The 26,496-nt window shown below is 49.0% G+C and overlaps 1 protein-coding gene and 2 pseudogenes across 4 annotated transcripts in view; 2 read left to right on the forward strand and 1 right to left on the reverse strand.

Annotated features, from left to right (window-relative positions):
• The window catches only part of Trpm4 (transient receptor potential cation channel subfamily M member 4), a 34,871-nt gene extending 32,034 nt beyond the window's left edge, over positions 1 to 2,837 (forward strand). For 3 of the 4 annotated variants that reach the window (XM_087200434.1, XM_004866951.3, XM_021245762.2), the window contains 5 exons: positions 1,307 to 1,503; positions 1,758 to 1,890; positions 2,053 to 2,125; positions 2,217 to 2,322; positions 2,485 to 2,837. In XM_087200434.1, the coding sequence (XP_087056560.1) occupies positions 1,307 to 1,503; positions 1,758 to 1,890; positions 2,053 to 2,125; positions 2,217 to 2,322; positions 2,485 to 2,513 (538 nt within the window). In that variant the 3' untranslated portion in view covers positions 2,514 to 2,837. The remainder of the gene's footprint in view (positions 1 to 1,306; positions 1,504 to 1,757; positions 1,891 to 2,052; positions 2,126 to 2,216; positions 2,323 to 2,484) is intronic. The other variant, XM_004866952.4, reaches the window with a different exon arrangement.
• Positions 2,838 to 13,719: 10,882 nt separating this feature from the next.
• Positions 13,720 to 26,164, reverse strand: LOC147821372 (sodium-dependent neutral amino acid transporter SLC6A17-like; annotated as a pseudogene).
• Positions 17,388 to 18,049, forward strand: LOC147821373 (peptidyl-prolyl cis-trans isomerase FKBP1B pseudogene; annotated as a pseudogene).
• Positions 26,165 to 26,496: the final 332 nt, after the last annotated feature.

The following is a 26,496-nucleotide window of genomic DNA, read 5'->3' on the forward strand; positions in this document are numbered from 1 at the left end:
TTGCCTGGCAAGTGCAAGGTTCTGAGTTCGATGCCCTGTTCTGCAAAAAAAGAAAAAAAAAAGACGTAGGGAAGTATAGGCAGGTGTTGTTTCAGCAGTTCATCTTTTAAGCACAGTGACCTTTGTGAGTCTAGCAGGAGGGGCAAGCCTTGAGACCTTCAGTTTCTGTCAAGCTTTGAGACTGTCAGTCTCTGCTTTGTCTTTTGTTTTGTTTCATTTCACTAGGATTACAAGCACACACCGCCAGGCCCAAGACATTGACTGATTTTCATATACTGAACTGCCATTACTTTCCTAGTATAAATCCCGTTTGGTCATGATACATGCTCCTTTGAATCTGGGGCTGAACTTGGTTTGGTGTAATTTTTGAGGCTGTTTGTATGTATGTTTATTTATTTATTTATTTATTTTGGTACCTGGGATCGAACTCAGGACCTTGTGCTTGCAAGGCAGGCAGTTGAAACACTGAGCTAATTCCCCAGCCCTGTATGTATATTTATAAAGGATATTGGCCTATACTTTCCTTGTGATGTCTTTACTTGACTTTGGTATCATGGTAATGCCGGTCTCATGGAATAAATTAGGACATTTTCTGTCCTTTTCAACTTTTTGGGAAGAATTTGTAAAGGATTTCATTTTCTAAATGTTTGGTATAATTCACTATTGAAGCCATCTGGTCCTGTGCTTTTTATTTATTGGAGGTGTTTTGATTGGTGATTCAATGTCTTTTTTACTTTCTGTTTCCTCTGGTGTCAGTGTAATTTATTTGTTTCTAGGAATTTATCCATTTTGTCTAAGTTACCTTAATTTGTTGATAGTATACAATCCTTTTTATTTCTACGATGTGGATAGTAACGTCCTCATTTTCATTTCTGATTTTTGTGATGGTGGGGAAGGAATCTAGGGCCTCACTTATGCTAGGCAAGTGCTCTAACACTGAGCCATATCCCCGGCCCTCAGGCTTTTTTTTTTTTTTCCGGTACCGGGAATTGAACTCAGGACCTTGTGCTTGCAAGGCAGGCGGGGTGGGATTGAGTTAAATCTCCAGCCCCCTCAGGTTGACTTTTGAGCTCTATTCCAATTCTGCCTCCAACCTCTACATTAATCCACCATACTGTCCCCAATTTGACCTTTGACATCTAACCCTTCGGCTCTTCTAACCCCACTTCTATTCATGTCCTGTAATAATTTTGATTTTGTTGGCCCTGAAAGCTGCTTGGACTTCAAAGATATGTTGCCTGATGTCAACCTTGACCCCCCCACCTGACCTTGATCTGGGGTGACCTTTAACCTCTGACCTCTGCAGCTACACGTTTGGCAAAGTACAGGGCAACAGCGACCTCTATTGGAAGGCACAACGCTACAGCCTCATCCGGGAATTCCACTCTCGGCCTGCACTGGCCCCGCCCCTCATCGTGGTCTCCCACGTTCGACTCCTCATCAGGCGCCTTCGCAGATGCAGCTGGTCCAACAAGCCTACCTTTCCCGCCTTCCAGCACTTCCGTGAGCACTGACGCCTGGCCATCAGTGGGCGGAGCTTGGGGAGAAAAATCAGCTGGAAAGGCCCTGGAGTGGGAGGAGGAGGAGGAGGCGGTGACCCTTTAGGATAAGTGGGCGTGGTATACGGGGCGTGGCGTAATCTACTACCGCCAAGGGGCGGGGTCCGCCGAGCGCTCCGAGGGTTTGGGGGAGCTGTGCGTGGGGTGGGGAGCACCCGAGATGGAAGGGGCCTTTGACTCATTGGATGCGCCCACCAGGTGTCCACCTCTCCAAGGAAGCCGAGCGGAAGCTACTGACATGGGAGTCCGTGCACAAGGAGAGCTTCCTGCTGGCCCGCGAGCGGGATAAGCGGGACAGTGACTCTGAGCGGCTGAAGCGCACGTCTCAGAAGTGAGGGAGGGGCCCGAGGGGGCGGGGCTTGTGTTCAAGGGCGAATCCGTGACCAGCTGGGGGTAGGGGCGGGGCTTGCGAAGATCGTAGAGGGAAGGCGGAGCGTGATGGGCGGGGCTTCTTGGGTGGGGGTGGCCGCCAACCTGAAGATCCTTTCCCTAGGGTGGATATGGTGTTGAAGCAGCTGGGACAGATCCGGGAGTATGATAGGCGCCTGAAAGGACTGGAGCAGGAGGTGAGGACGTGGGGCCTGGCTGGGGGGCTGTGGCAGGGGCCGAGGCAGCAGGGTCCCCTTCTGCTTCCGTGTCCCTCCTCCTGCTCCCCAGGTCCAGCACTGTAGCCGTGTCCTGGACTGGGTGGCCGAGGCCCTGAGCCGCTCTGCCATGCTGCCACCGGGCGGACCACCGCCCCCTTCCCGGCCTGGGTCGAAAGGTCAGTGTACAGGGCCTGTCAGCGGCTTTCCTGCACCTGTACTTCCGCTCACTTCCTTTGTCCTGGTCCCTCTCTCGCCTCATTCGTGCCTTCTGTGCTGCTTCCTCTGGGTTTCCTGGTTGCCAGTCTCCTGTTGTTTCTCTTCCCTGTCACCTACTACAGAGACGGCTTCTCTCTTCCCTGCAGACTGAGTGCTGCTGGTGGTCTTCAAGGAGTGGCCCCGAGGATCCTGCTCCTAGACCAAGGCCCAAGTGGCCCCACCTGTGTGCCCAACGGCCTTGTCTCTGACCTGGGCCCCAGGCCCCTGGACCCCAGTGGTGACACCTTGGGGAGTGTCGCCCTTGCCAACCACTGCAGGCCCAGATCCTCTCAGCACCAGCCTGGCTCTGGGGGATGAGGCTGTGCAACCCGATCTGCTGGCCCCATGGGGCACACAGGCGGGTCCTTGGGGCCATGGGGACCACTGACCCTATCCCCAGCTTCCCCACACTGGGGAAATAAAGCCTTTGAGATAAGTAGTGTCTGGCCGCTGGATCCCTGGGGACCTGGTTGGTGTCTCCGTTCTTCTGGGAGGGGCTGGAGCTCAACTGGGGCTTCTGGGGCCTTGGGTTCAGATGTCTGGGCTTCAGTCCCTCCTTCAGCCCCTCTTATCTATGCTCTTCTGATGGTCCTCACTGCAGGAGGCAAGAACCTATCTTGGGCCCCATTAGTCTCTATTTCCCTGGGGAAAAATAACTCACTGATAATAGGCAGATTATTTCCTGGAGAGGGGGAAGTGGATGGGTGGGTGCTGGGTACATCTGCTTGGCAATAGGCGAACATGATGCAGATTTGAGTGGATAAATGCATATGTGTCTTTAAAAAGTCTAATTAGTGGAAAATTGTAGGCCAGGCACACATGGAGTTGAGGCAGTTGCATCATTATACATGCAATTTAACTAAATAACCCATAACAAACTAAACTGGTAATGACAAGGCTGAACTGACAGCAATTATTAGTTAAATAGCAAGAAAGCCACCAACAGCCAACACATCCCCAAATCCAAACCAAAACATCCTCCAGATTGGAAGCTTTCCAACTGGCTGCCTCTTTGGGTTCACAGTAGCTTTGAAACATTGCCAAGTGTTGTGTGATACCCAGACTTCCTCCGGAAACGCTGAATCAGCCTCACCAACCCAAGCACTAACAATCATGGTAATGAGGATGGTGGTGATCACAGTGAATTCGAGACACATGGAGGGCTGTGTGTGTCTGACACTGCATTAAGTGCTCCACGAGTATGAACTCAATGAACCCTTCTGATGACCATATGAAGTAGATGCTAAAATAGTCTTACTATCCTTCTTTTTCTTCTTCCTCTCCTCCCCCTCCTTTTTTTTTTTTTTTTTCCCCAGTACTGGGAATTGAACCCAGGGCCTTCACAGCAAGCTACATCTCTAGCCCTTTTTTTAAATAAATAAAAAAAAAATCGCACGTGTGTGTATGTTACTAGGGATTGAACCCAGAGTATTCATAATGAGCTGCATCTCCAGCCCTTTTACATATTTTTGTTTTGTTTTGTTTTTCGGTACTGGGAATCAAACTCAGGATCTTGTGCTTGTAAGGCAGGTGCAGTGCCACTGAGCTAAATCCCTGGCCCTTTTACATGTTTTTATTTTGAAACAGGTCGTGATAAGTCGATAAGTTGCCCAGGGTGGGCTTGATCTTGCACTCTTCCTGTCTTAGCCTCCCAGAGTGCTGGGATTACAGGTGTGCACCACCAGGCCTGGCTTTGTAATATACTTAGCAGCTGGCAGTGTCTAATGTTGCAAAGTCACAGGAGCTCAGTCTGTGGGTGTGTTTAAGCTACTGTCTCACTCCAAGTCCACCTTGGTCAACCAGGCTGTGCAAAGCTGGGTCTGCTCTGCTTTGCCAGTTGAGTTCGTTGGTCTGCCTTAAAAGCAGCACTCCAGGGAGAAAAAAGGGATGTGCTCTTTTATGGCTCCCATCTCTCGATGGGAACCCTAGTATAAGGCTTCCTCTGACTGCAGCAGCCACTTCCAGGTCTCATCTTCTATTTGTTGGTGTCTCCAGAGCCAGTTTTTTGGGTCTGACTGCCTGACAAGCACCATCCTGGCCAACCCTCTTTCTAGCTAGGTTTTGCTCTCAGGGCTGCCTTGCCAAAACTCTGGGTTATGATAACTATGCTACACCTGGGTTGGCACCGGTGTCATGGAGTTACAGTTTCTGTGCTAACTCTGTGTTCCTTCTCACTTGCTTCACAGTTTTCTGAGCCATGTTTAATTTATGTGAGACCCATGTACTAGTTTATCTCTGTTGAAATATCTATAGAACACAAAAACTCAAGTCTGTGGGTAGAAATCTGATGCAAGTCATCCAAATGAAGAATCACAGTCTCTTGTGCAAATTTCACAACATAAACCAATTTGGAGACCAAAAGTCCCTGAATTGAAAAGAGTCTGTGAAAATACTAAATACTGCTGGGCGTGGTGGGGCACAATTGTAATCTCAGCACTCTGGGAGGCTGAGGCAGGAGAATGGCAAGTTTGAGCCCAGCCTGGGCAACTTAGCAACTTAATAAGACCCTGTTTCAAGATAGAAAAAATTTTTAGAGGGCTGGAATGTAGCTCAGCATAAAGGCCCTGGGTTCAAACTCCAATACAAGCAACAACCATAACAACCAACAAAACAAAACCACGTACACACAAATACTAAAGAATTCTAAAACTATTTTATTTTTTATTTTTTGGTACTGGGGATTGAATTTAAGACCTTGCGCTTGTGAGGCAGGCAGCAGAACCACTGAGCTAAATACCCAGCACCTAAAACTTTATTTTAAATCTTCCCTTCATAGCTGTATAATGTGGAAAAGAAGATATTCAGATTTTTCAGGGATTAGACCCTCTGTTTGTTTTGTTGGTACTGGGGTACCCAGGGGTGCTCTACCATGGAGCTGCATCTCCCACCCCTTTTTTTGACCCACCCTTTTAATTTTTTTTTTTTTTTTGGTACCGGAGATCAAACTCGGGTCCTTGCGCTTGCGCAGCAGGCAGCGAAACCACTGAGCTAAATCCCCGGCCCCCCACCCTTTTAATTTTAATTTGAAACAAAGTCTTGCTAAGTTTCCAGGCTGGCACTCAACTTGTGATCCTCCTGCCTTAGCCTCCCAAGTTGCTGGGATTCCAGGTGTGCACCGCAGTGCCTGGCTTAGACACTGACTTAGAACCTATATCCATGGGGCCAAATGCTACTACTGCGACTTACCAAAGTGAGATCATGTGGTGGTTAGGAATAAGTGAAATTTTGGCCCTAGTACATCATCACCATGAGTTCCATGGATCTAGACCCCACTCCTTATAGTTTGTAATTGTGTGAGACACATTTGCCACCTGCGGAAATTCCCAATTTTGCTCATTGCCCCTGGGATGAGGGATGCCGTGACAGTAAGGACCAAGAGAAAGTCCCTGGAACTTTCTCCACCAGCAAAAAGTACACTGAGAGGACACAGGTGTGACAGTCGTCACGTGTGTTAATTCCACGCTGCTGTATGTCCTGTTCTGTAAGCAGGTAGACCTTGGAGAAGGACTGCAGTGGGCTTAGTCAAGGGTGACTGCAGTTGTAGTTGCCTTTCCAAGGTGGTTCGCTTGCTTGGCTGTTGTTTTGAACCACTCTAGCAAGTGGCCAGACTCCACCCAAGTTTGAGTGGAGTCTATTTAGCAGGAATCCTTTAAATCAAGCTCTGCCCTGGGGCTCCTCACTCTCCCCAGGCCCCACAGAGTTACAGCCCTGTAGCATCCAGGGGAACTGAAGGAAATTTCCCAATCCTCATGCTGCCTGCTGGGCCGTGAATAATAACATCAATTATCTCTAACCCAGGAGTCTCCTGGCTTCTGGCAACATCTATGAAACAGCAGTGGGCTGACTTGTTAAGGAGGCAAAATCACAGAGCAGACCTGGCAGTGCTGGCAAAAAGGATGTGACTTTGGCAGAGGCAGGGCTTTCTGGAATAGGAAGGACAACCAGAGGATGGTTCAGGATATGAGAAGACTCCCTGGGCCCAGCAGAGGGGCCAGAGAAAGGGATCTCCACTGTCCTATCTGCTGGTGGGCTGAGTGGCCAGAGGTAGGATGAAAAGGAGCAGATCAAAGGGGGCCTCCCTGGGCAGGCGGAGGGGAGAGAGGCTGCAAGTCCTGCGACCCAATCACAAGGCTCCTAAGTGGGAAGAATCTCTAAAAGTGCTGTCAGCGATGAGGACCTTGGTAATGGAGATAGAGCTTTGGGTGCTGATGGTGCACTCTGAAAGGATGAGGTAGGAGGATCACAAGTTTGAGCCCAGCCTCAGCAATTTAGCAATTTAGTGAGACCCTGTCTTAAAAATTAAAAGAAGGACAGGGCATATAGCTCAGTGTAAAGAATCTGGACTCAATCCAGGGGGTGGGGAGGAAGCTTTGGGTGGACTAGAAAGAGTGCAGAGGGCACCGCGGTTGCTCTGGACCCCTGCTACACCCTAATTTGGGCCAGACCCACAGCTGGGTGCAGGGGCGACCACGTGAGGAGGACTGGAGGGCGGAGGCTGGGGTGTGAGGGGCATGGAGAGCCTCTAACCCTAAGTACCTGCAGGGTACTAGGTGGTCCAGGTGCTGCAACTGGGGACCCTGGCCTGAGGGGAGGAGCCAAGGGCAGCAAGGTCAAGACCCCGGCCCTTGCTGTCCACCCAGGATAACCCACCCCTTGCTCTTGCATAGTTGACTTTTATGTTTTTTGTTTTTGTTTTTTGGGACAAGGTCTCGCTACGTAGTCCACGCTGGCCTTGGACTCATTATATAGGCCAGACAGCGATTCCCCTGCTTCAGCCTCCCAGGTGCTGGGATTACAGTGTGTACCACCGCTCACGGGGGTGCATCTGATATTGAATGCAAAGTTCATGGACGCTGGTTTCTCGGATGCTTGTACCTCGAGTGCTCCGTAAGTATCGGGATTCTTCTAGTGAGGGGCTCTCGCGTGTGTCGGGTATCACAAACAACTGGCATCCCAGGAGGAAAAGAGGTGATAGCTTTTTTCCTGTCTGTAGTGGAGGGCGAACCAGGGAGCGCTGAGTTCCATCTCCAGCTCTTTTAACGTAAGTAGTTAATTTTGAGAAAGGGTCTCTATAAATTGAGGGGGGGAATCAGAGGCCATTTCCCGGTACCACAGCACCACCTGCCGGACGCAGCCGCCAAGCGCACCCTCTGGGAAAGTGAGGAAGTCAAGCCGTTCGCGGAAGCGCCTTCCCGGTGGGGGCCTCGACTCCTGGCCACACATCCTGCATGTGGGATGGGTCAACTCCCACTTGATGACTACAGGTCGGCAATGGTTAGATGCAAGTGGTACAGTCAAGGGCACAGCTGGTTGGTCTTGGTGGCAGCTACTCCTTTGGAGAAAACATCACATCACACACACGCACTCGCGCGCGCGCGCGCGCGCACACACCACCCCTGGCAGTCCCCGAAGCAATGCCGCTGGCCCACTGGGGCCCTTGGTTTGCTCGAAAATCACTGGGCTGGCCCGGCGACGGTAAAGGTGGGCGCTGTCCACTAGGGGGCAGCAGCCAGCCGAGCCCAACGTCAGCTCTGCAGACGATTGCAGTTGCTTTTTAAGGGATTCTGTAGGGCCTGCAGTTTCCGTACTACCCACAGGCACCTGGTGCTACTTTTTGGAAGAGTCTTCTTTAAAAATCAGCTCAGAAGGATGTCTACAACCACTTTTCTCCCCCCCTCCTGGTCCGCACACCGACCACTGGGTCATCGAATGTGACGGTTGGTAGAGCGGCTTCGTTTCTTGGGGGAGCTTTATAGACCCATTCTGGAAACGCAGGACCCCGCTCCTGACCGTTCCTGGAAGTGATGAGCCTTTCTTTCCCATGGACAGCCTGGCCTCTTGACTCTCTGGGCCAAGTGGAGGGTTCAAACTCCATTCTGGGTTAGTCGCCAGAACTTTCTTGCTGGAGTGACCTTGCCCTAGGTCAAGCGTCAACAAACTACAGCCTGTGGGATAAATCTAGACCGTGACCCGTTTTTGTGTGGCCCACAAGCTAAGAAAGTTCTTCGTATTTTTCAAGATTTATATATATAAAATGATGAATATGCAACAGAGACCATATGTCCTGCAAAACCCAAAATACTTATTATCTGGTCCTTCATAGAGTTGTCTGATTCCTGTCGTAGCTGGAGCCACTTGCTAATGCTACACACATCTTAACCAAGACAAAGTGCTGAGGATCCCAGTCAAGTCCAACAACAAAACTGGTGTGGCTGTGTCTTTCTGGGGCATATGTATGTACACGGCAAAGTTAAGCCATGGTGTGTCCTCGGTGGGTGGGGGCGGCTTTTGGGCCCATCTTGTGTCAGCCTGTAATCATTGTATGACATCAAAGACCAGCAGGCCTAAACTTCTTTAAGAAAGTCATAACAGGGCCGGGGATTTAGCTCAGTGGTTCTGGCACCTGCCTCAAAAGTTCAAGGTCCCGAGTTCGATCCCCGGTACCAAAAAAAAAAAGTGAATACAAGAAAGTCATAACAGAGAACGGAGCAGCCCTAGATTATATCTTAGTCACCTAAAATAAGTAAGATCTACTGCTTCTTTCTGGGGCATTTTCCCAACTAGTTTGGGGCTACAGGGGCTGCCTGACCACCTGACTGAGGGTGCGGCCGAAGGATGAAAGACAAAGACAAAGAGGAAGGATTGTTTTAACAGGGGTCCAGGATGGCCTAAGCTCTTATCCAGCGAAGACCAGGAGGCTCCAGACTTGTTTATTGATTACACAAGCTAGCAGGGGGCGTAAGGGCAAATGTAAGGAACAGCGGGACTAAGGTGCTGGTGAGAGCCAGGCTTGTAAAAAGGGAGGAACAAACATTTGATCTGGGAGAACGGCTGCACAAGAGTCCTAAATCCTCAGCTGCAGTGTCATCTTGCTATCAGAGATTCCACTATATCATTGAGATTGCAACTGTGACCACTGGCAGAGGGAGTACTGTTTCCGAATCCCAGCCAGAGGCTTGTCGGGCAAGTCACATAGGCCTAGGACAGACTCACAAGTTAATCATTAGCTAATTCATAATCCAGTTCAATAATTAGATAGATAGATAGATAGATACCAGAGATCGAACTCAGGACCTTGCGCTTGAAAGGCAGGCACAACACCACTGAGCTGAATCCCTGGCAATTCAATATTTTATAGCCTGCTCAGCACAGTTTCAAGCTGGTCTCCTGCATGTGCCCCTTGGGGTCATGTTTGAGATCAGTAATCAAGGTTGGGTTCATCTTGCTGCTTGGAGTCCTGTTGATAGTCACGTGTGTGTGCGTGTGTGTGTGCGCGCACGCGCGTGTGTGTGTGTGCATGTGTGTGCGTGTGTGTGTTACTGTGGCTTGAACCCAGGGCCACTGGAGTCTGTGACTCCCAATTCTCTCTTACTCTCCATCAATCCCTGGCTGCCAGCTGCCTTGAATGTTGCCTTTCAAGAAAGGTTTATTGTAGCTCGCAGTTTGTAGAGGTTTCAGTTCATAATTGGCTGGCTCCAAGTTAGGGTGGCATGGCAGAGGGGCACCACAGAGGAGAAATACTGCATGGCAAGCAGGCAGGAGACAGCACAGCAGCAAACAGCAGCAAGCAACAAGGAGTGACAACAGCACCCCCTTTCTGTCCCTTATATTCCATCCAGGCTACCTACCCTTGGGCTGGGTATCACTCACACCCAGGTAGGGCTCCCTTAATCCTAGCGTCACAGCATGAATCAGTCCCAGCATCACACACTCTAGATCCAGCCACCTCCAAAAAGGTTCACCTATGACTTCATGAGGCTTTGGGGGGACATCTAGCTACAATCCATAGTGGTCACTGAAAGAGGAATTGTGTATAGTACATACTTAACAATATTCAGGACAAAGAAATGGTCAAACTCCAACTTGATGACTTTGCTTTTAGTTGCATAACTCTCACATGCAATACTGTAATATACAACAGAACATAAAACTACAATATGGTACCGTACAGTGCAGTCAGCAAAAATTACAGTACTGTATAAATAAGGTGTATTGTAAAAAAAAAAGACATTGAGGCTCTATAAACAAGATGTATAAAATTGTACCAAAACAAAAAAAGGGGGTCATAAGTCTGAGCAGTGGGTTGTAAGTTCAAACAGCACACCTCAGTGTAAGTTCCAACAGGCATTAAATAGATAGGTCATTCAAAGAAGAAGGTCTATAATTAATGTGGTGAAGAAAATTTCAAGACAGCTCAACATTCAGACTGTGGCATGGGCATTGTTGGCTTCTTTTAGCAGATTTATAGTAATAATTCGAGGCAAAAGGCAGAGCAGAAAATTTTGGAAAACTTAAATTTTGATCCAGAAGGACCAATGTGTAAAGTTGGAGTCAAAAGAGGTGGGGTTACTAGGGCTGGGGATTTAGCTCAGTGGTTCCGGCACCTGCCTGGAAAGCACAAGGTCCTGAGTTTGATCCCTGGTGCCAAAAAAAAAAAAAAGAGGTGGGGTTACTGAAGAGATTATTGCCATTAAAAAGGAACCACTACCAGGGTTCTGCTCTGGCAAAAAAAGGAACCACATACTTTGTACAGAGACAAGAAGGAAGATGACTCAAGGGCATCTCAAGAATCAGCAAGCCACCCCCCACCCCCCATCACAGGCTCGAAGGTGCCGATGTGTAAACCTTCCATTTGGGAAGAGACTCTTTGGGCCCCCTTCTTGAGAAGGGCCACCTAGGAAGTTGGTTCTCCAGAATTCTTTTTACCATGCTCAGCCGTCCTAACACTCAGTGGCTACGACAGCCATGGCCCAAGGGGCCCTGGTTGCTACTCACACTGGTGGCAGAACTTGACATTGTTCATGTGATGCTGGTTTTATCACCATGCAAAATGCAAGAGTTCTGGGGTCATGAAGGCTTACACCCAGATTTCAGAAGAAGCCCTGGGAGGCCAGGCAGTGTTCCCTGAGGGAGCAGTGTGTGAAGCTGTGAGAGTAAAGCTGAAGGTATAGTGGAGATGCCAGGAAGTTGGAAATGCCAGGGAGGTGGAATGTCTGTTGAGGAAAACTGCAAGGAGTGAATGAGGCCAGGCCAAGAGAGAAACCATGTTGGCTGCAATCACCAAGGCCATAGGAGTGGGGCTACCCAAGCCCTTTGAAACTTACATCTGTCCATAACCTGCCCTGGGTACTGACATGGAGCTATACAGGATTTAATGTATGCTAGTTTTTAAAAAACAAATTGCTATGGTCTTATTCCTTCTACCCCCCCATTCCTCACTTTTGGAATGGGAATGTTTACCCTGCATCATTGTCCTTGGAGTTGTGCAAGTTGTTTTTTATTTTTACAGGCAAAAGAGTTTGCCTTGAGTCTCAGAGGAGACTTTGGAGTATTTATTTATTTTTTCTATTTATTTTTTTCTATTTATTTTTGAAACAAGGTCTTGTTATGTAGTCCAGGCTGGTGTTAAACTTACTATGTAGTGATCCTTCTGCTTCAGCCTCCTAAGTGCTGAGATTACAGGTGTGTGCCACTATGCCCGGCAGGACTTGGACTTTTTAGCAATGATGGAACTGTTAACACTTTGTTGACTCTTAGAGATGGACTAAATCCATTTTGTGTAATGAGATGGATGTGAGCCTTTTGGTGGTTGGGGCAGAATGTTATTGTTTAGATCTAAACTGTCTTCCAAAAGTCTTGTGTTCAGTGTTGGGGCTTTGGGAAGGTGGATCATGGGGGCACTGTACTCATCTGTGGATTAGTCTACTGATTAGTTCATAGTTGACTGCTGTTTGAGGTGGGGCCTGGTTGGAAGAGTGTGTCAATGGAGGTGTCTTTAGAGGATAGATCTCCCTCCCTTGCTCCTCTCTTCTCTGTCTGTTTCTTGGCTCCCATGGGGTGAGCAGCTTTCCTTCCACCAGGCCCTTCCACCATGATGTTTCTGCATTGAGCCAGGTAACTATTGACTGAATCCTCTGCAACTGTGAGCGAAAATGAATCTCTTTCTTTAAGTTGCAAGTTATAGGTATTTTTTCCCAGCAATGAGAAAACTGACCAATACATGTCTCCTTTCTGAGTCCTAGGCACCCTGGGATGGCCCATGCACAAAAGAACCAAGAAAGGATGAAGGGAAAGAGTGATTTCCCTATTTGCGCTTGCGCAGCCGGCAGCAGAACCACTGAGCTAAATCCCCGGCCCTGAAATAAACAATTTTAAGAGATTGGGTGTTAACTTCAAAGCAGAATAGCAGCAAAACAATCCTTTTTTGCTCAAGAGCCCTATTTGGATTTTAAAAGCTCTCATTCCTGTTTCTCATCCTCCTCTCATCTCTCCAGCCCCACACCCACCCCATCACTGTACCTGAACTTGAGTGTTTGCTGTGGCTGGGAGGCCCTGGGGCTGGTTAAGGAGGCAACAGAGTCCGGCACGTTTCTGGGCTTTGGTGGGTGAACAGTGTTCTGGGACTCTCATTCTCCCGGTGTTTGCGCTGTGCTGGGTGAGATTGCTTGGGTGAAGGCCCTTCTGCCTTTGAGAGCAGGATCCGGCCTGAGAGGAGAGCATAGAGCTGAGGGGCCCAGGAGCCAGGCACCTCCCTCCTTTCGCTTCCCCATAGCTCCCTCTCCCTGACCCCCGACCACACAGCCGGAAGTGAGCTCCTCTGTGAGAGCCAGGGGCTTTGCCTCTTTTGTTTCTGGTTCTGAGTTTGCACTCGATAAATATTCTTAGTTACATTGCTGGCTGTGGTAGTGCACGCCTGTGATTCCAGCACTCAGGAGGCTGAGGCAGAAGGATCTCTGTGAGTTTGAGGTCAGCCTGGGCTACATAGAAAAGAAAAAACAAAGAAAGACTTTGTCTAAAAAAAAAACCACATCAATAAACAAACAAATAAACATTCTTCATTATATAAATGAATGAACAAAATGGTATTTGGAGGCTCTGGGGGGAGAGGGGGAAGAGATCACATTTCATCCAAGGGTGGGCTGGGAATGATGCAGATGGAGGAAGGCGGGAAGTGGCTGTGGCCAGGGAGGGCCTTGCTTCCCAAGCGCACCCCGGCGGTCCCACACCCAGCACGTATGGTGGGGAGAAGCCGGCCAGACCTGGCAGGGTCACCGTGGAGAGGCTGGGCTCCGTCCTGGGGCCCATGGGAGGCCCCGGAGCAGGGAAGGGACAGGGCTGGGAGGGGAGGCTGGGCGGCCAGGGAGGAGGCTTGGCCTGCTGGTGCAGGGGCGAGGAGGAGGCTGGGCAGAGCCGGGGTGAGATGGAGAAGGCAGGAGCAGGAGGAAGGAGGGTCAAGGAGCGCTGAACCTGGTGGGGAAATGAAAAGTGAAAAGATTCTACACAGTGCTATTTCCAGCTAGGTCACTGTGAGGCAGTTAGGGACACCATGGGGATAGTTAGGGGTGCCGGTGATGTCACGGCGGTGAGGACCCTGCCCCTCCTTCCGGCAGAGCAAGGCGGGCACCATGGCTGCCGGGTAGCAGACAGACTTGCTGCCTTGGAACACAGCTGGTGGTGCTGGCTGCCTCCGAGAGTTATTGGGCAGCTTTTCTTCTGTCTTCTCGTGGCTGTCACTGATGTCCTCGGATAAAGAGCTGGAGCTCATCTGCTGTGAGGGGTGATGCTCATGGAGAGCCTGTAGCTCATCTGCAGCAGGGTGAACGGGGAAGAGCTCTTGCTATCCCGCCTCAGGGACAGGCGCCAGCCGGAGCCAGGGCAGGCCGAGCCCTGCAGCCAGGTCTTCCTGGCTTTGGGCTGGGAACTGAGGTTAGTTTCCTCATGGGCTGCCTACGCTGCTCTCTGGCCTTGGAGACCACTGTGGGCCTTCTCTTCTCCAAGTGCCACCAGTGGTGAAGCGGGTAGGCTGGGATTGGCAGAGGGGTGAGGATGGGGAGGCAGGCATCCCAGCCCAGGGTGACCTGGCTGCCTGACATCCTGGCTCTGGGGGCAGAGAGACGAGTTCGGGGTTTCAGTCCATGTGCTGCTGGAATGGGAACTTCCCGGGCTGGGAAGCTGGGTAAAGGGTCCCTGAGGCAGGAGGGAGCCCAGACCCGGAGACCTGTCCAGTGGAAGAGCTGATCCAGCCTCCAGAGTGGGCTGGGGTCCTCAGCACCCTGCTATTCCAGGGGAAGTAGTAGGCGGCCGGCCGGAAATGGAGATGCAGGAGGCACACAGTGAGGAGGGCCAGGAGCCTGGGCAGTGTCACGAAACGACAAGGAAGGTACAAGAGGGCTGCAGCAAGCCGACCTGTTGGCTAAATATCTCCTGCTCAAACCTGGGCCAGTGGCAGTCAGGGAGCTCTGGGGTGTGGGCCGGGCAAGGGTGGGCTTTGCAGCCCTTGGTTTTCTCACTAGTGCCCCTCCCTTAGGGTCCCCCAGGGGGCTCTCCTCACTCACTGGGTCTGCACCACCTGAGCTCACAAGGACCCCTTCCCACTGTGGGCAGCCCTGGGGCTTAGACATCCCCTGCTGGCTCCATAGGTCCAGGGCAGAGCCCCGCTCTGGAATGTCACGATGATGATGAGGGTCAGAGGGGCCAAGTGTCATCGAACAAAGAGAGGACCTAGCTGCCAGGCTGACGTGAAGATGAGGCTGCCCAGAAAGCCTCCCAGGCACACGGGCACTACGGCAGAGGCAAGGGTGGCTACGCTGAGGTCTTTGAGGAGGGCCGGGGTGGGGGTCAAAGGCAATCCTGAAAATGTGGGGCAAGCTGGGGAGCAGGGTGCAGGGGCAGCAGGGCAGGGTTTCTAATGGGGCGGGAATCCACCATACCAGGGACCAGCCTGGGGTGGCTGATGAAGAGCGAGATGGAGGTTTGGAGGGAAGGGACAACATCCTCCAAGATTCTTATCAAGGTGCCTAGTCCAGTGATGAGCATAGCCAGGAAGAAACTGATGGCCCAGAAGGACGAATCAGGGAACAGTGAGACAGCTTGGGAGAAGGCTGCGTATGCCAGGCCAGGGCCCTGCATGAACTGCGGGTGAGGGAGTTCTGAGGAGTGAATTGGGGGATGGTGCAGTGATTGATTATTAATGCCTGCCTGGGGCAGAGGCAGAGGCACTAGGTTGTGTGGGGGGTGGGGTGGGGAGGAATGGTAACATTTTCCCTCCTTGCTCTTGTTAGCTGAGTGAGGTTTACCTACTAGGGCCTCAGTTTCCTCTGCTAAAAAATAGGGACCCTGGAGTTGAACTTGTCAAAGGCTCTGGCACATAGAAATAGTGGCCATGATTAGGACTCTTACCTGCTCGAGGGGATGCTTAGGTGGACCACGAGGCTGCTGGGAAACACATTTCCCATCATTCTCTGGAGCCTCTGGGGAGCACCCTCCTTCTCCCCCAAACACACCTCTTCCTTCTGCTCCAGGAGGCTGCGGGGAGGGGAAAAGTGGATGACCTCGCCCTGGAGTTTCTTGGGGAGGCTGCTGATCCAGTCCAGGTAGTCCTGGGGGGCATGTGTAGGATGCTTTTGGGGGGCTGGACCTCCTGAGGCAGCACCCCATTGGATATCAGCCTTTTCATATTCGAGACTGCCCTGAAGGGGAAGCAGAGGGAAAGAGGAGTGATGGGGAACAGGCTGGCTTCTCTGCCATCTGCACACCAGGGAAACTGAGGCGAGGGGCAAAGTGAGTTGCTGCTGAGGAATGAGGGCCACCTGGACAGTGACCGGAGGGCCATCAAGGGAGACCGGGGAACGTCCACCTAACAGAGCCCACCTAACACTCAGAGAATTTTATATTTCCTACTTTTTTTTTTCTTTTTCGAAACACTGGGGATTAAATCCAGGGCCTTTGTACTGAGCTACATCCCCAGTTCTTTTTTCAGTTTTTTATTTTGAGACAGGGCTCACAAAGGCACTAAACTGCCCGACTGGTCTTGAACTTGTGATGCCCCTGGTTCAGCCTCCCAGAGTGCTAGGATTACAGGCCTGCACCACCATGCTGGCAGATTTTGTTTTCTGGAGGTAGTATTTCTCAGTGTTTTGAGGTAAATTATGTCCCCCACAGTTTCTGTGTTGAAGTCCTAACTCCCAGTACCTTGAAAATATGGCCTAGGGTCCCTGCATGTGTAGTTAATTCAGATGAGGCCATCGAAGAGCGCGAGGGCCTTCCTCCAGCACGGCTGGGGTCCTCACAGGAGGGGATGTGTGGACACACACGCACGTTTCAGGGGGGTGTCATGCGAAGATGAGGGCAGAGAGTGAGGTGACACTTGTACAAAGCCAAGGAATGTTGCAGATTGCTGGAGACCACCAGAAGCTAGCGGGGCCTGGGACAGCTTCTCTCTCATTAGGAACCAAACCTTAGCTGGGCCGAGGATTTAGCTCAGTGGTGCCGCCACCTGCCTCGCAAGCGCAAGGTCCGGAGTTCGGTCCTCTGTACCAAAAGAAAAAAAAAAGGAACCAAACCTTTCAGCACACTGTTCAATAGGACATTCATTAGATGCATATGGCTATTGAAATTTAGATTTAAAAAAATTTTTGAGACAAGATCATGCTATGTCGTTCAGGCTAGCCTTGAACTCACTATGTAGCTCAGGCTGGTCTCAGACTCATGGAGATCTCCCTGCTTCAGCCTCCTGAGTGGTGGGATTACAGGTGTGTGCCACCATGCCTGCCACCAAGCTTTACAAAATTGAAAACTTGCCAGGCATGGTGGCACATGCCTATAATCCCAGCATTTAGGGAGGCTGAGGCAGCAGGATCACCAAGTTTTCCCAGTGATCTGGATACACTTCCAATAGTGTCAAGATAGAAAGATTTTAGCCAGGCATGGTGGTGCACGCCTGTAATCTCAGCACTTGGGAGGCTGAGGCAGGAGGATCACTGTGAGTTCGAGGCCAGCCTGGGCTACATAGTGAGTTCAGGGCCAGCCTGAACTACAAAGGGAGACCCTGCCTCAAAAAAAACAAAAACAAAAACAGGGAGCAGAGCCGGGTTGGGCAGCCACGGGGGACCCCGGAGGCGGGGCCCATGGACTGCGATGGGTGTGGAGATGGAGACCGTCTCCCCGGGAGAGGAAGGACATTCCCCAAGAAGGGCAGATGTGCGTGCTGCACTACACAGAAATGCTCCAAAAAGGGAAGAAATTCGATTCTTCCAGAGAGAGAAACAAACCTTTCAAGTTCAGAATTGGCAAACAGGAAATCATCAAAGGATTTGAAGAGGGTGCAGCCCAGATGAGCTTGGGGCAGAGGGCGAAGCTGACCTGCACCCCTGATGTGGCCTCTGGAGCCCCGGGCCACCCCGGTGTCATCCCTCCCAATGCCACCCTCATCTGTGACGTGGAGCTGCTCAACTTAGAATGAAGGCAGGAAGGCACTCGAGGTGGCTGGAGGCGGCTGCGGCTCACACTTACAGCCTGCTCTCCACTGGGACGGCTCCTCCTGTCGAGGCTCTTGGTCAGTGTGCCAACCTCACTGCCCCACGGCGTTACTTGCTTCTCCGCCCAAGTTGCTCTGTATGTGTTCATAACGTTCTCGTGCATCTTTGCTTGAGGAGACTTCGTTTGCAGATTGAAACATCTCAGGTTGTGCATTTTGTGTGACGCATGTAGTAGCCATTCCTGATCACAGAGCAGATTTCTTGTTTGCACAATCTATACTGCCTTCCCGTCACTTAAGCCAGACGCGAGGTGCTCAGACACGCAGTGTACATGGTGTACACAGAGGGACCTGAGCCAGTTACCTTTGCTGTCACTTTCTCTTAACGAATTCTGTTGGCTGCTCACTTAAACAATGTCCTCTTTGGAAATAATATGTAAAATAAAGGCTCTGTGCTGGATTAAAAAAAAAAGGGGGGCCAGGGATTTAGCTCAGTGGTTCTGTCTCCTGCCTTGCAGGCACAGGGTCTCAAGTTTGATCCCTGGTACCAAAAAAAGAGAAAGATTCTGAGCAAATGGAGGAATTCTGTTATACATATTTCTAGTTTGTTAAGACCTTTAATTCTTATAAATAGGGGTCAAATTTTGTCAAATGGTTCTTATGTGTTAATGCAGTAAATTAGATGAACTGGTTAATTTCTGGACAAACTCACCTGCTCATAATGTACACAGCTCATGCTTTGCTAATAATTGTTTTTCATCTGTGTGTTGCTGTGTAATTTTCTTTTCTTAGAATGCCCTGTAGGTGCCTGAGTATCAGGGTTATTCTGGCTTCAAAAAGACAGCTGAGAAGTATTTCCCCTCTTTTAGCAGCTGGAAGAGTCATTGGGTTCTGTCTTCCTGGACCAATTCCCGTGAAGTTGTGAAGCCCAAGGGTTTCCTTTGTGAAAGATTTTAAATTATTCATTTAAGTTTTAAACTCAGGAATGATGCTATTTAGATTTTTTATTTCCTCTTGTGTTGGTCTGGATAATTTGTACCTTTCAAGAAGTTTGTCTATTTCCTTTAAATTGTTGGATTTATTTTTATACCTTTGATCATACTACTTACTATTCTTTTGAAGTTGGCAGGATCTCTAGTGGCTTGTTTTGGACACAGGCCCTTGCTACACGTTCCAGCCTGGCTTGAAACTCTCTCTGAAGCCCAGGCTGGCCTTGAACTCAGGGTCCTCATGCCTCAGCCTCCCAAGTGCTGGATTACAAGTGCTTGGCTATAGTGATTTTTAAAAAATTTTATTTTCTTTCTTTCATATCACTACTGAGCAGGAAGTGTTTGAGATCTCTAGTGGAGTCTCTATGAGTATGGAATTATCTGATTCTTCAGTTCTGAAAAATTTCTTCTTTTTCTTTCTGTTCCTCTTGCTCTTTCCCTCCTCCTTCTTCTTGTGCTGGAGACTGGATCCAGGGCCTCAGGCATGCTAAGTGTGTGCTCTACCACTGAACTATCCATAGCCCCATCAAGTGTGTGTGCGTGTGTGTGTGTGTGATACTGGGGATTGAACCCAGAGGCTTTGCACTGAGCCACATCTCCAGCCCCTTTTTATTTTTAAGACAGAGTCTTCTTAAATCACTAAATTGGGTTTAAACTTTCAATCCTCCCATTCCAGCCTCCTAGAGTGCTGGGGTTACAGGTGTTTGCCACCACGCCCAGCTCCTGTTGATCTTCAAACTCTGTTATCAGGTACAAAAACATTTAGATAATTCAGACTTCCTACTGAATTGATCTTTTCATCATTTTGAAATGCCTGTCTTCATCTCTGGTTCTATTACTTGACTTTGACCTTAATCTAGGCACATTAGCTTTCTTTTTATTTATTATTTATTTATTTATTTATTTTAATTTTGGGGGTACCAGGGATCGAACTTGGGACCTTGTGCTTGTGAGGCAGGCACTGGAACCACTGAGCTAAATCCCTGGCCCCAACATTAGCTTTCTTTTTTTTAAATTTAATTTAATTTTATTTTATTTATTTATTTTGTTTTAGTTTTTTTGTTTTTTGGTACCGGGGATCAAACTCGGGTCCTTGCATTCTCAGGGCAGGCGGCAGAACCACTGAGCTAAATTCCTGGCCCAACATTAGCTTTCTTATGATTGTTTGTGTGTTATGTTTTTTTCCATTCTTTGACTTTAGACCTATTTGTCACTTGACAAAGAAAGTCTCTTGTAAATAAGATGTGATTTTTTGAATTTATGTAGTCTTCAACTGCTCCCTCCTTTTTAAGGGGGACATTTATTTAATGTAATTACTGATATGGCTGTCTGCCCTCCTGTTTGCTTTCTTTGTCTCATCTATTCCTTTTCCCTCCTTTCTTTTCTTGGGTATCTGTCAAATGTTTTTTGGTCTCCATTTTATCTTCTCTCCTCACTTTTTAGGTGTGTCTCTTTGTTTTATTTTTTTGTGATTACTATATTCCTTATGCTGTCTGGTACAGTGGCCATGAACAAGATGTGGTTATGTGTACTGAAATGTGGCTAATGTGACTGAGGCACTGAATATTTAATTTTAAGTTTAAAGAATGTAGGTTATTCAGTTACTGGGAGACTTTTAAGTATGTTCAGAACAAGTTAAGTATGTGAAATGACTTCTTCAGTGGTAAACTTTAATGACATCTAAATAAGCATTAAATTAAGTATTAATTTAGTATTTCCCTCCAGCCTCAAGAATTTCTAGTATCCCTGGGAACTGATTTTGTTGTGATGAATTATCTCATCTTTATCTGAAAATACTTTTATTTCCCTTTCACTTCTGAAGGCTATTTTTGCTGAATATGGAACTTGATTGACAGTGCCTTCCTTTCAGAATTCTACAATATTTTGTTCCATTTTACTCGGACTTACATTGTTTCTGAGGAGAAGTTAGCCATAATTTTTATCACAGAATCATTGTATGCAATGTACTCTTTACTATTTTAATTACTTTAGAAATGTTCTATTTATATTTAACTTTCAGAAATTTGACTATGATATGCCAACTTGTGCTCGTCTTTGTATTTACCCAGCTTGGGCTATTCTGAGCTTCTGGTATCTATGGACTGATGTTTTTAATGAAATTTGAAAAATATTTTCCCAATATTTAAATTTTTTGCACCAATTCCCTCTTCTCTTCTTCTTAAACTCAATTATATATATTTTGCTCTTATGGATATGTTGTTGAAGCCATGTTCAGTTTTTCTCTCTCTGTGAGCTTCATGTTGTATAACTTCTATCTCACTGTCTTCAAGTTTATTGATCCCTTCTTCTACTGCTTCCAATCCATATCAAATTCAATCAGTGTAACTTTCATTTAATTTACATTTTTAGTTCTAGAAATTCCTTTTTTTTTTTGGTACCGGGGATCAAATTGGGCCCTTGCACTTGCGCAGCAGGCAGCAAATAGTTCTAGAAATTCCAAGGGTTCTTTCCTGAAGTCTCGATATCTTTCCACACATTTTATTCATCTTTCCTTCTAAATTCCATAACATATTCATAATGGTGGTTTTAAAGTTCTTGTCTGCTCATTCTAATATCTGGGTCTTTTTTTTTTCTCTTGGCCATGGTTTATATTTTTCTGGATTTTTGTGTGATTTTTTTGTTTGTTTGTTCCAGGGATCGAACTTGGGTCTTTGCGCTTACAAGGCAAGTGGCAGAACCACTGAGTTAAATCCCTGGCCCTGGATTTTTAATATCTCATGATTTTTAATTTTATGGTGGAGATTGTATGTCAAACAACAAAGGAGAAAGGCACATATCTTGCATATTTTGTTTAGTCTCAATGAATCCAAGCCTTTTTTCCTCAAAGTCATCCAGAATGAGGGTCAGTTATTAGGTTTTTCTAAGAGTTCAGCTACACCTGAGTGGCACTTGTAATTCAGTTTCCTCTATCTGCAAATGGGATTGTAGAGAGCTCACAGCACTGCTGAGTTAAGTTCCCAAATTTCTGCATCTCCCATCAGGCACTAACTCCCAGGATATTGGTCATTATTTGTGTTGGTTGGATGTGGCTTTAGACACCTTTGACTTATCCTGTGATCAGCTCCAGTGGGACCCGTGGGTCTGAGGAACAGAAAACTCAAGCCTTGTATCTGTGGCAGCCCCTGCCACTTCCTCAGCACAATTCCTAGGAATAGTGTGAGGAGAATTGGTGGATCCATCAATCCACTGTGCACGGGGAGCTTCTCAAGATTCTGATACCTACTGGCAGCCCATACTGCTCGGATGCTTTCTTCTCCTCTGTGCAAATTCTGTGCGTCTGTGGAGGCCGGTGCAAGCCCACATCACCCACGTCAGGCCCTCACCCTAGGATTTGGCTCGTTAAAGCTCTGTGTCCATTCCTCTTGACTAACTTTATAGGAAAGTATGATTTTTTTTTTCTCTGTCAAAAAATTCCTGCTGGGTTTGGTAGCCTGTAATTCCAGCACTCTGGAGGCTGAGGCAGGAGGCAGGAGGATTGCTGTGAGTTTGAGGCCAGCCTGGGCTACATAGCGAGACCCTGACTCAAAAAACAACACAAAGGCCAGGGATTTAGCTCAGTGGTGCCATGCCTGCCTCGAAAGTGCAAAGTCCTGAGTTGGATCCCCAGTACCAAAATAAAAAATAAAATTCCTACCACTATGGGAACATGGACTTTTGCATCCTTTATCTTAAGAAAAATCCCACTGTGGAGGAAAATTCCAACTGGAGCTATTAAAAATCCCAATGCCTGGGCTGGGGATTTAGCTCAGTGGTTCCGCCGCCTGCCTTGTAAGTGTGAGGTCCTGAGTTCGATCCCCGGTACCAAAAAATAAACCTCCCAATGCCTGGTTACATCCAAGACCAAATAAATCAGAATCTCAGGGTGTGGATATATCTCAGACACAAATGTTCTCTGAGTCTTCTCACATGATTCAAATATGCATCCTAGGGCAATAACCACTGCCCAGGGCTCAGAATGCGGTGATGGCCTCTGCTTTGTGAGTTAAATAATTGATTTCCATCTGCAATTAGGGAAACCCTGGGACAGTCAGATCTCTGAGGCTATTTTTCTTTTTCTTTTTTGGTACCAGGGACCGAACTTGGGACCTTTCGCTTGCGAGGCCGGCACCAGAACCACTGAGCTAAATCCCTGGCCTTCTGAGGCTATTTTTCTTGTCTATGAAGCAGAAGATATCAGTTTTCCCTTCCTGGTTGTTTTTCTGAGAATAAATGTGAAATTATTACTCTCAGTGGAGAGTTCTTGAGCTTGAAGTTCACAGTGCTAAGGTGGACAGAGGGGGAAACTCACTTCTTCACACAGCTGTGGTCACTGGTGGTGGCCCAGAACCCCAGCACTAGAAAGATGATGGATGTGGTCAGCGCTGAGGTCACTAGGTTGAGCAGGGCCACAGAGGAGGCCATCTTGACATAGTTGTCCCCTCCGCTATTGTAGGAGAAGGTGATGATGGTGCCCATGCCTAGGCCCAGGGAATAGAGCACACGGCCTTCTGCCTGCCGCCATAGAGAACTGTGGAACAGGGGTGGGTAAGAAGCGTTTGGGAGAAGGCTCAGGGGGTGGGAGTGCCAGTGAGTTGGCAGAGAGGCAGGCTGGGGACAGAGGGAAGGGAAATGGGGGGCAAGGAGATTCAGTGAAAGTCTTAGGAGTGGAAGGAGGAAGAAGAGTTGGAGTCCCTGGTCTCACCTCTATAGTCACCAGATAACTGAGGCTAGTAAATGGGCCTTTAGGAAGAGTCGTCGGACAAACAGGAAGAGGAGGAGAATGTAGAGTACGGGCAGCCAGGAAATCAGTATCTGGACAGGTGGATCAGGATGGAGACCAGCACTGAGGAAAGGTGGGGAGGAGGGAAGGCAGAGGCCAATGTCAGCAGGGGACTAAAGCTAGGAGAAGTCAGACACTGTTACTTCTCTGGCCCTGGATTAACGGCTCAAATGTGAGCTTAGGGACATGACTGGGAAAGGCAAGAGGACCTGTGGGGGCAAAGACTTTTTAGAAAATCTCCATAGGTGAAGGGACAGGAAAAGAAATGGAGAATCCACATAATTAGTACGGATTTTGAAGGGTTTTGCCCTAGTTGGTAAGATATCCCCGTTTTCCAGGGGTGCCACTAAGCCTTCACTAAACTCTTTTTACAGGAGTGGTTTATTTTGGGGGCTGTGAAGAGGTGGTGAGGTGAAGCTGACTTCTGCATGGATCCAGGACCAATTGATAAAGGTAGAGTTAAGCAAAATGATCTCACAAATGCACTGAAATTAATTTCCAGTGTAAGGAGAATATGACTCAGGAGCCAGGAAAGTGGGTTGAAGTAGGTGCATTGACAAAATACTCTAAATGGGAAAATGGAAAGGTATTGGTGGCAATCAGCTCCTTTATGGGTTCACACAGGCTGTCAAAGCACAGGAAGGCCGAGGTGGCAGAGCTCAGAGGGAGGCTGGCGTCTGATCTGAAAGGCGGCTGTCATGGGTTAGATCCAAAATGGCTCCCCAGTCTCCTGTGGGGGAGGTGCTTGGCTCAGGGGCCACTGTATCATGAGTGGATTCATCCACTGATGGGGTCATAGCTGAATGTATGGATAGGAGGTGGGGTCTTGTTGGAGGTGGGTCTGTGGGGTGTGACCTGAGGGGGTGTTTTTGCCCCCAGGTCCTCACTGCTCCCTCTGCTTCCTGGCTGCCATGAGGTGAGCAGCTTTCCTCTGCCAGCCCCTTCCACCACTCTGTTTCTACCTAGGAGCCAGCTAACCATGAACTGAGTCCCCTTGAAACATGAGCCAAAATCAACCTCTTCTTCTTTAAGTTGTGGGTGTTGGTTATTTTGTCCCAGTGACAGCAAAGTGACTACTACAGTGCTTCCAGGTCTCCATGAGCAGTGATGTTGGCTTGAGGATGGTGTGTAAAGAGGTAGCAGGATGGATAGGAGGTGCCCCTTCATGCCGTCCATGGAGCACAGATCTTTGAGACAAGAGTGGTAGACACAGCTTCCGGGCAGTGGCCTCCTCCTCAGGACCCCTGCTGGAGACCCTGGTGGCCATACCCAAGCTTGCCCTCTGGGTGGGTGGGAGAGTAGTGAGTATTGGAGAAGAGCTGCCAGCAGGAAGGAACAGCCACCAACAGGAAGGAAGAGCAGCCGACAGGAAGGAAGTGGATGGTGTCAGGGCAGGAAGCCTGCAGGTCTTGGGAGCCACAGGGCAGGGCAGTTTACCAGCACTGAAATCAAAATCTCTAAGAACAAGTTGAAGAAGAGGACAACCCAGGTTGAGAAGCTGCTCGGCCGAGGCTGGTGATCCCTTCCTCAGTGTGGCCCAAGGCTTGGCATGTGGTGCGGTGCGGGAAATACTGGTGGGGCACAGTCTGGAGGCACGAGAAATCTGGGGCACCCAGGCACTCGGCCCACCTCTCGCTCCCTGGCAAGGGCCCCTTGGTGCCCTGATGCCCCTCCCCCTCTCCTCACCAGTGACCCAGATGTTCTTCACCAGGGGGCAGTGCTCCCAGGGCAGGGGTAGCTTAAAAGAGCTGCCCAGCTAGAAGAGGGCTCCAGGAGACACAGGCGCTTTACATGCGCTCACCAGCATGCCCACCTGGAGGTGGATGCGGTGGGTCTGAGAGCCTGAAGACCACTAGAGTGAGCTGGGGCACCTCTTTACCAGCAGCTGGCATAGCCCATGCCACCCAGTCAGGGGAAGAGCTGCTTCCAGACCTGGATGTTGTCGGCCTGCAGCCGCAGCTGCTGCCCTAAGATCATTTCCAGGTACACAGAGTTCAGAAGAGCAGCAGGAGGAGGATGCAGGTCAGGATGAAGCCACGTGAGGAGACAGCCAGGCCTGCCTTCCCTTCCGGCCTCTTGGAGGCCTCAGGCCCAGCCCAGCCCCCTTCTCCCCAGGACCTGATGTCCAGGCTGCTCCTTCCCCCAGCACCCAGGCCCTGCCCTTACCTCCTCCATTCTGGTGACACAGGTAAGGGAGACGCCACAGGTTGCCAAGCCCAACAGAGACAAACAACTGGACCAAGATGTTCTCCATTTTTTTAGCCTCACTTAGGCAGTTCGTGGTCTTTATGGCCCAAATCTCCTTGTTCTGGAGGTTCCAGGTCAGGAACTCTTCAGTGGGGTGTCTCAGAGGCCTCCTAATGTCTCACCTCGGATAATTCTTTGAGGGACGGACACTATGGCGTTCTTCTTCCAGGCCCACTAACTCCTGAGGAAATCTTGGGGTCACCAAGGACAGCAGACTTCATGGAACACGTCTCAGACACTAGGGCTGTAAAACTTCCTGACAAGGCTTTTGGACAAGTGTGGGCCAGAGTTTAAATCTTGCCCTTTCTCCCCATGAGTGGTTGACTTGGGGCCATCATTCCGTTTCTGGGAGACTCAGTTTCTTTCTTATCTTACAAGCAGAGATTTATGTCAGAATATGAAATAACTGCCAGGGCGTGATCCCTGACCACCCAGAATGGTGCCAGTCTTCAACACCAGAGCATCCACCTCACATCGGCCCTGTCCGACATAATGGATGCTGAGTGACAGGGACAAGCAAACACAGAGACACTAAAGCGTCTTCCCTTTCTTTTCTGGTCTAACTTGGAAATTTTAGGCCCAACTAATACACAGACTTCTGGGCCAGAGTCTTCCAATGTGGCTGTCCACCAGAGTCACTTCAGCACTTAAAATACGTAGACTCAAAGATGGGCGCGGTGGTGCACACCTGTAATCCCAGCACCGAAGGAGGCTGAGGTCGGAGGATCGCAAATGCAAGTCCCACTTGAACAACTTAGTGAGATCCTGTCTGAAAAAATTTTTAGGGGCAGAGATTTAGCTCAGTGGTTCCGCCGCCTGCCTT

The sequence above is a fragment of the Heterocephalus glaber genome, unplaced genomic scaffold (genome assembly GCF_053883595.1).
Source record: "Heterocephalus glaber isolate CG9 unplaced genomic scaffold, H.glaber_assembly_v1.0 deba00001744, whole genome shotgun sequence".
In the NCBI taxonomy this organism is placed as follows: Eukaryota; Metazoa; Chordata; class Mammalia; order Rodentia; family Bathyergidae; genus Heterocephalus; species Heterocephalus glaber.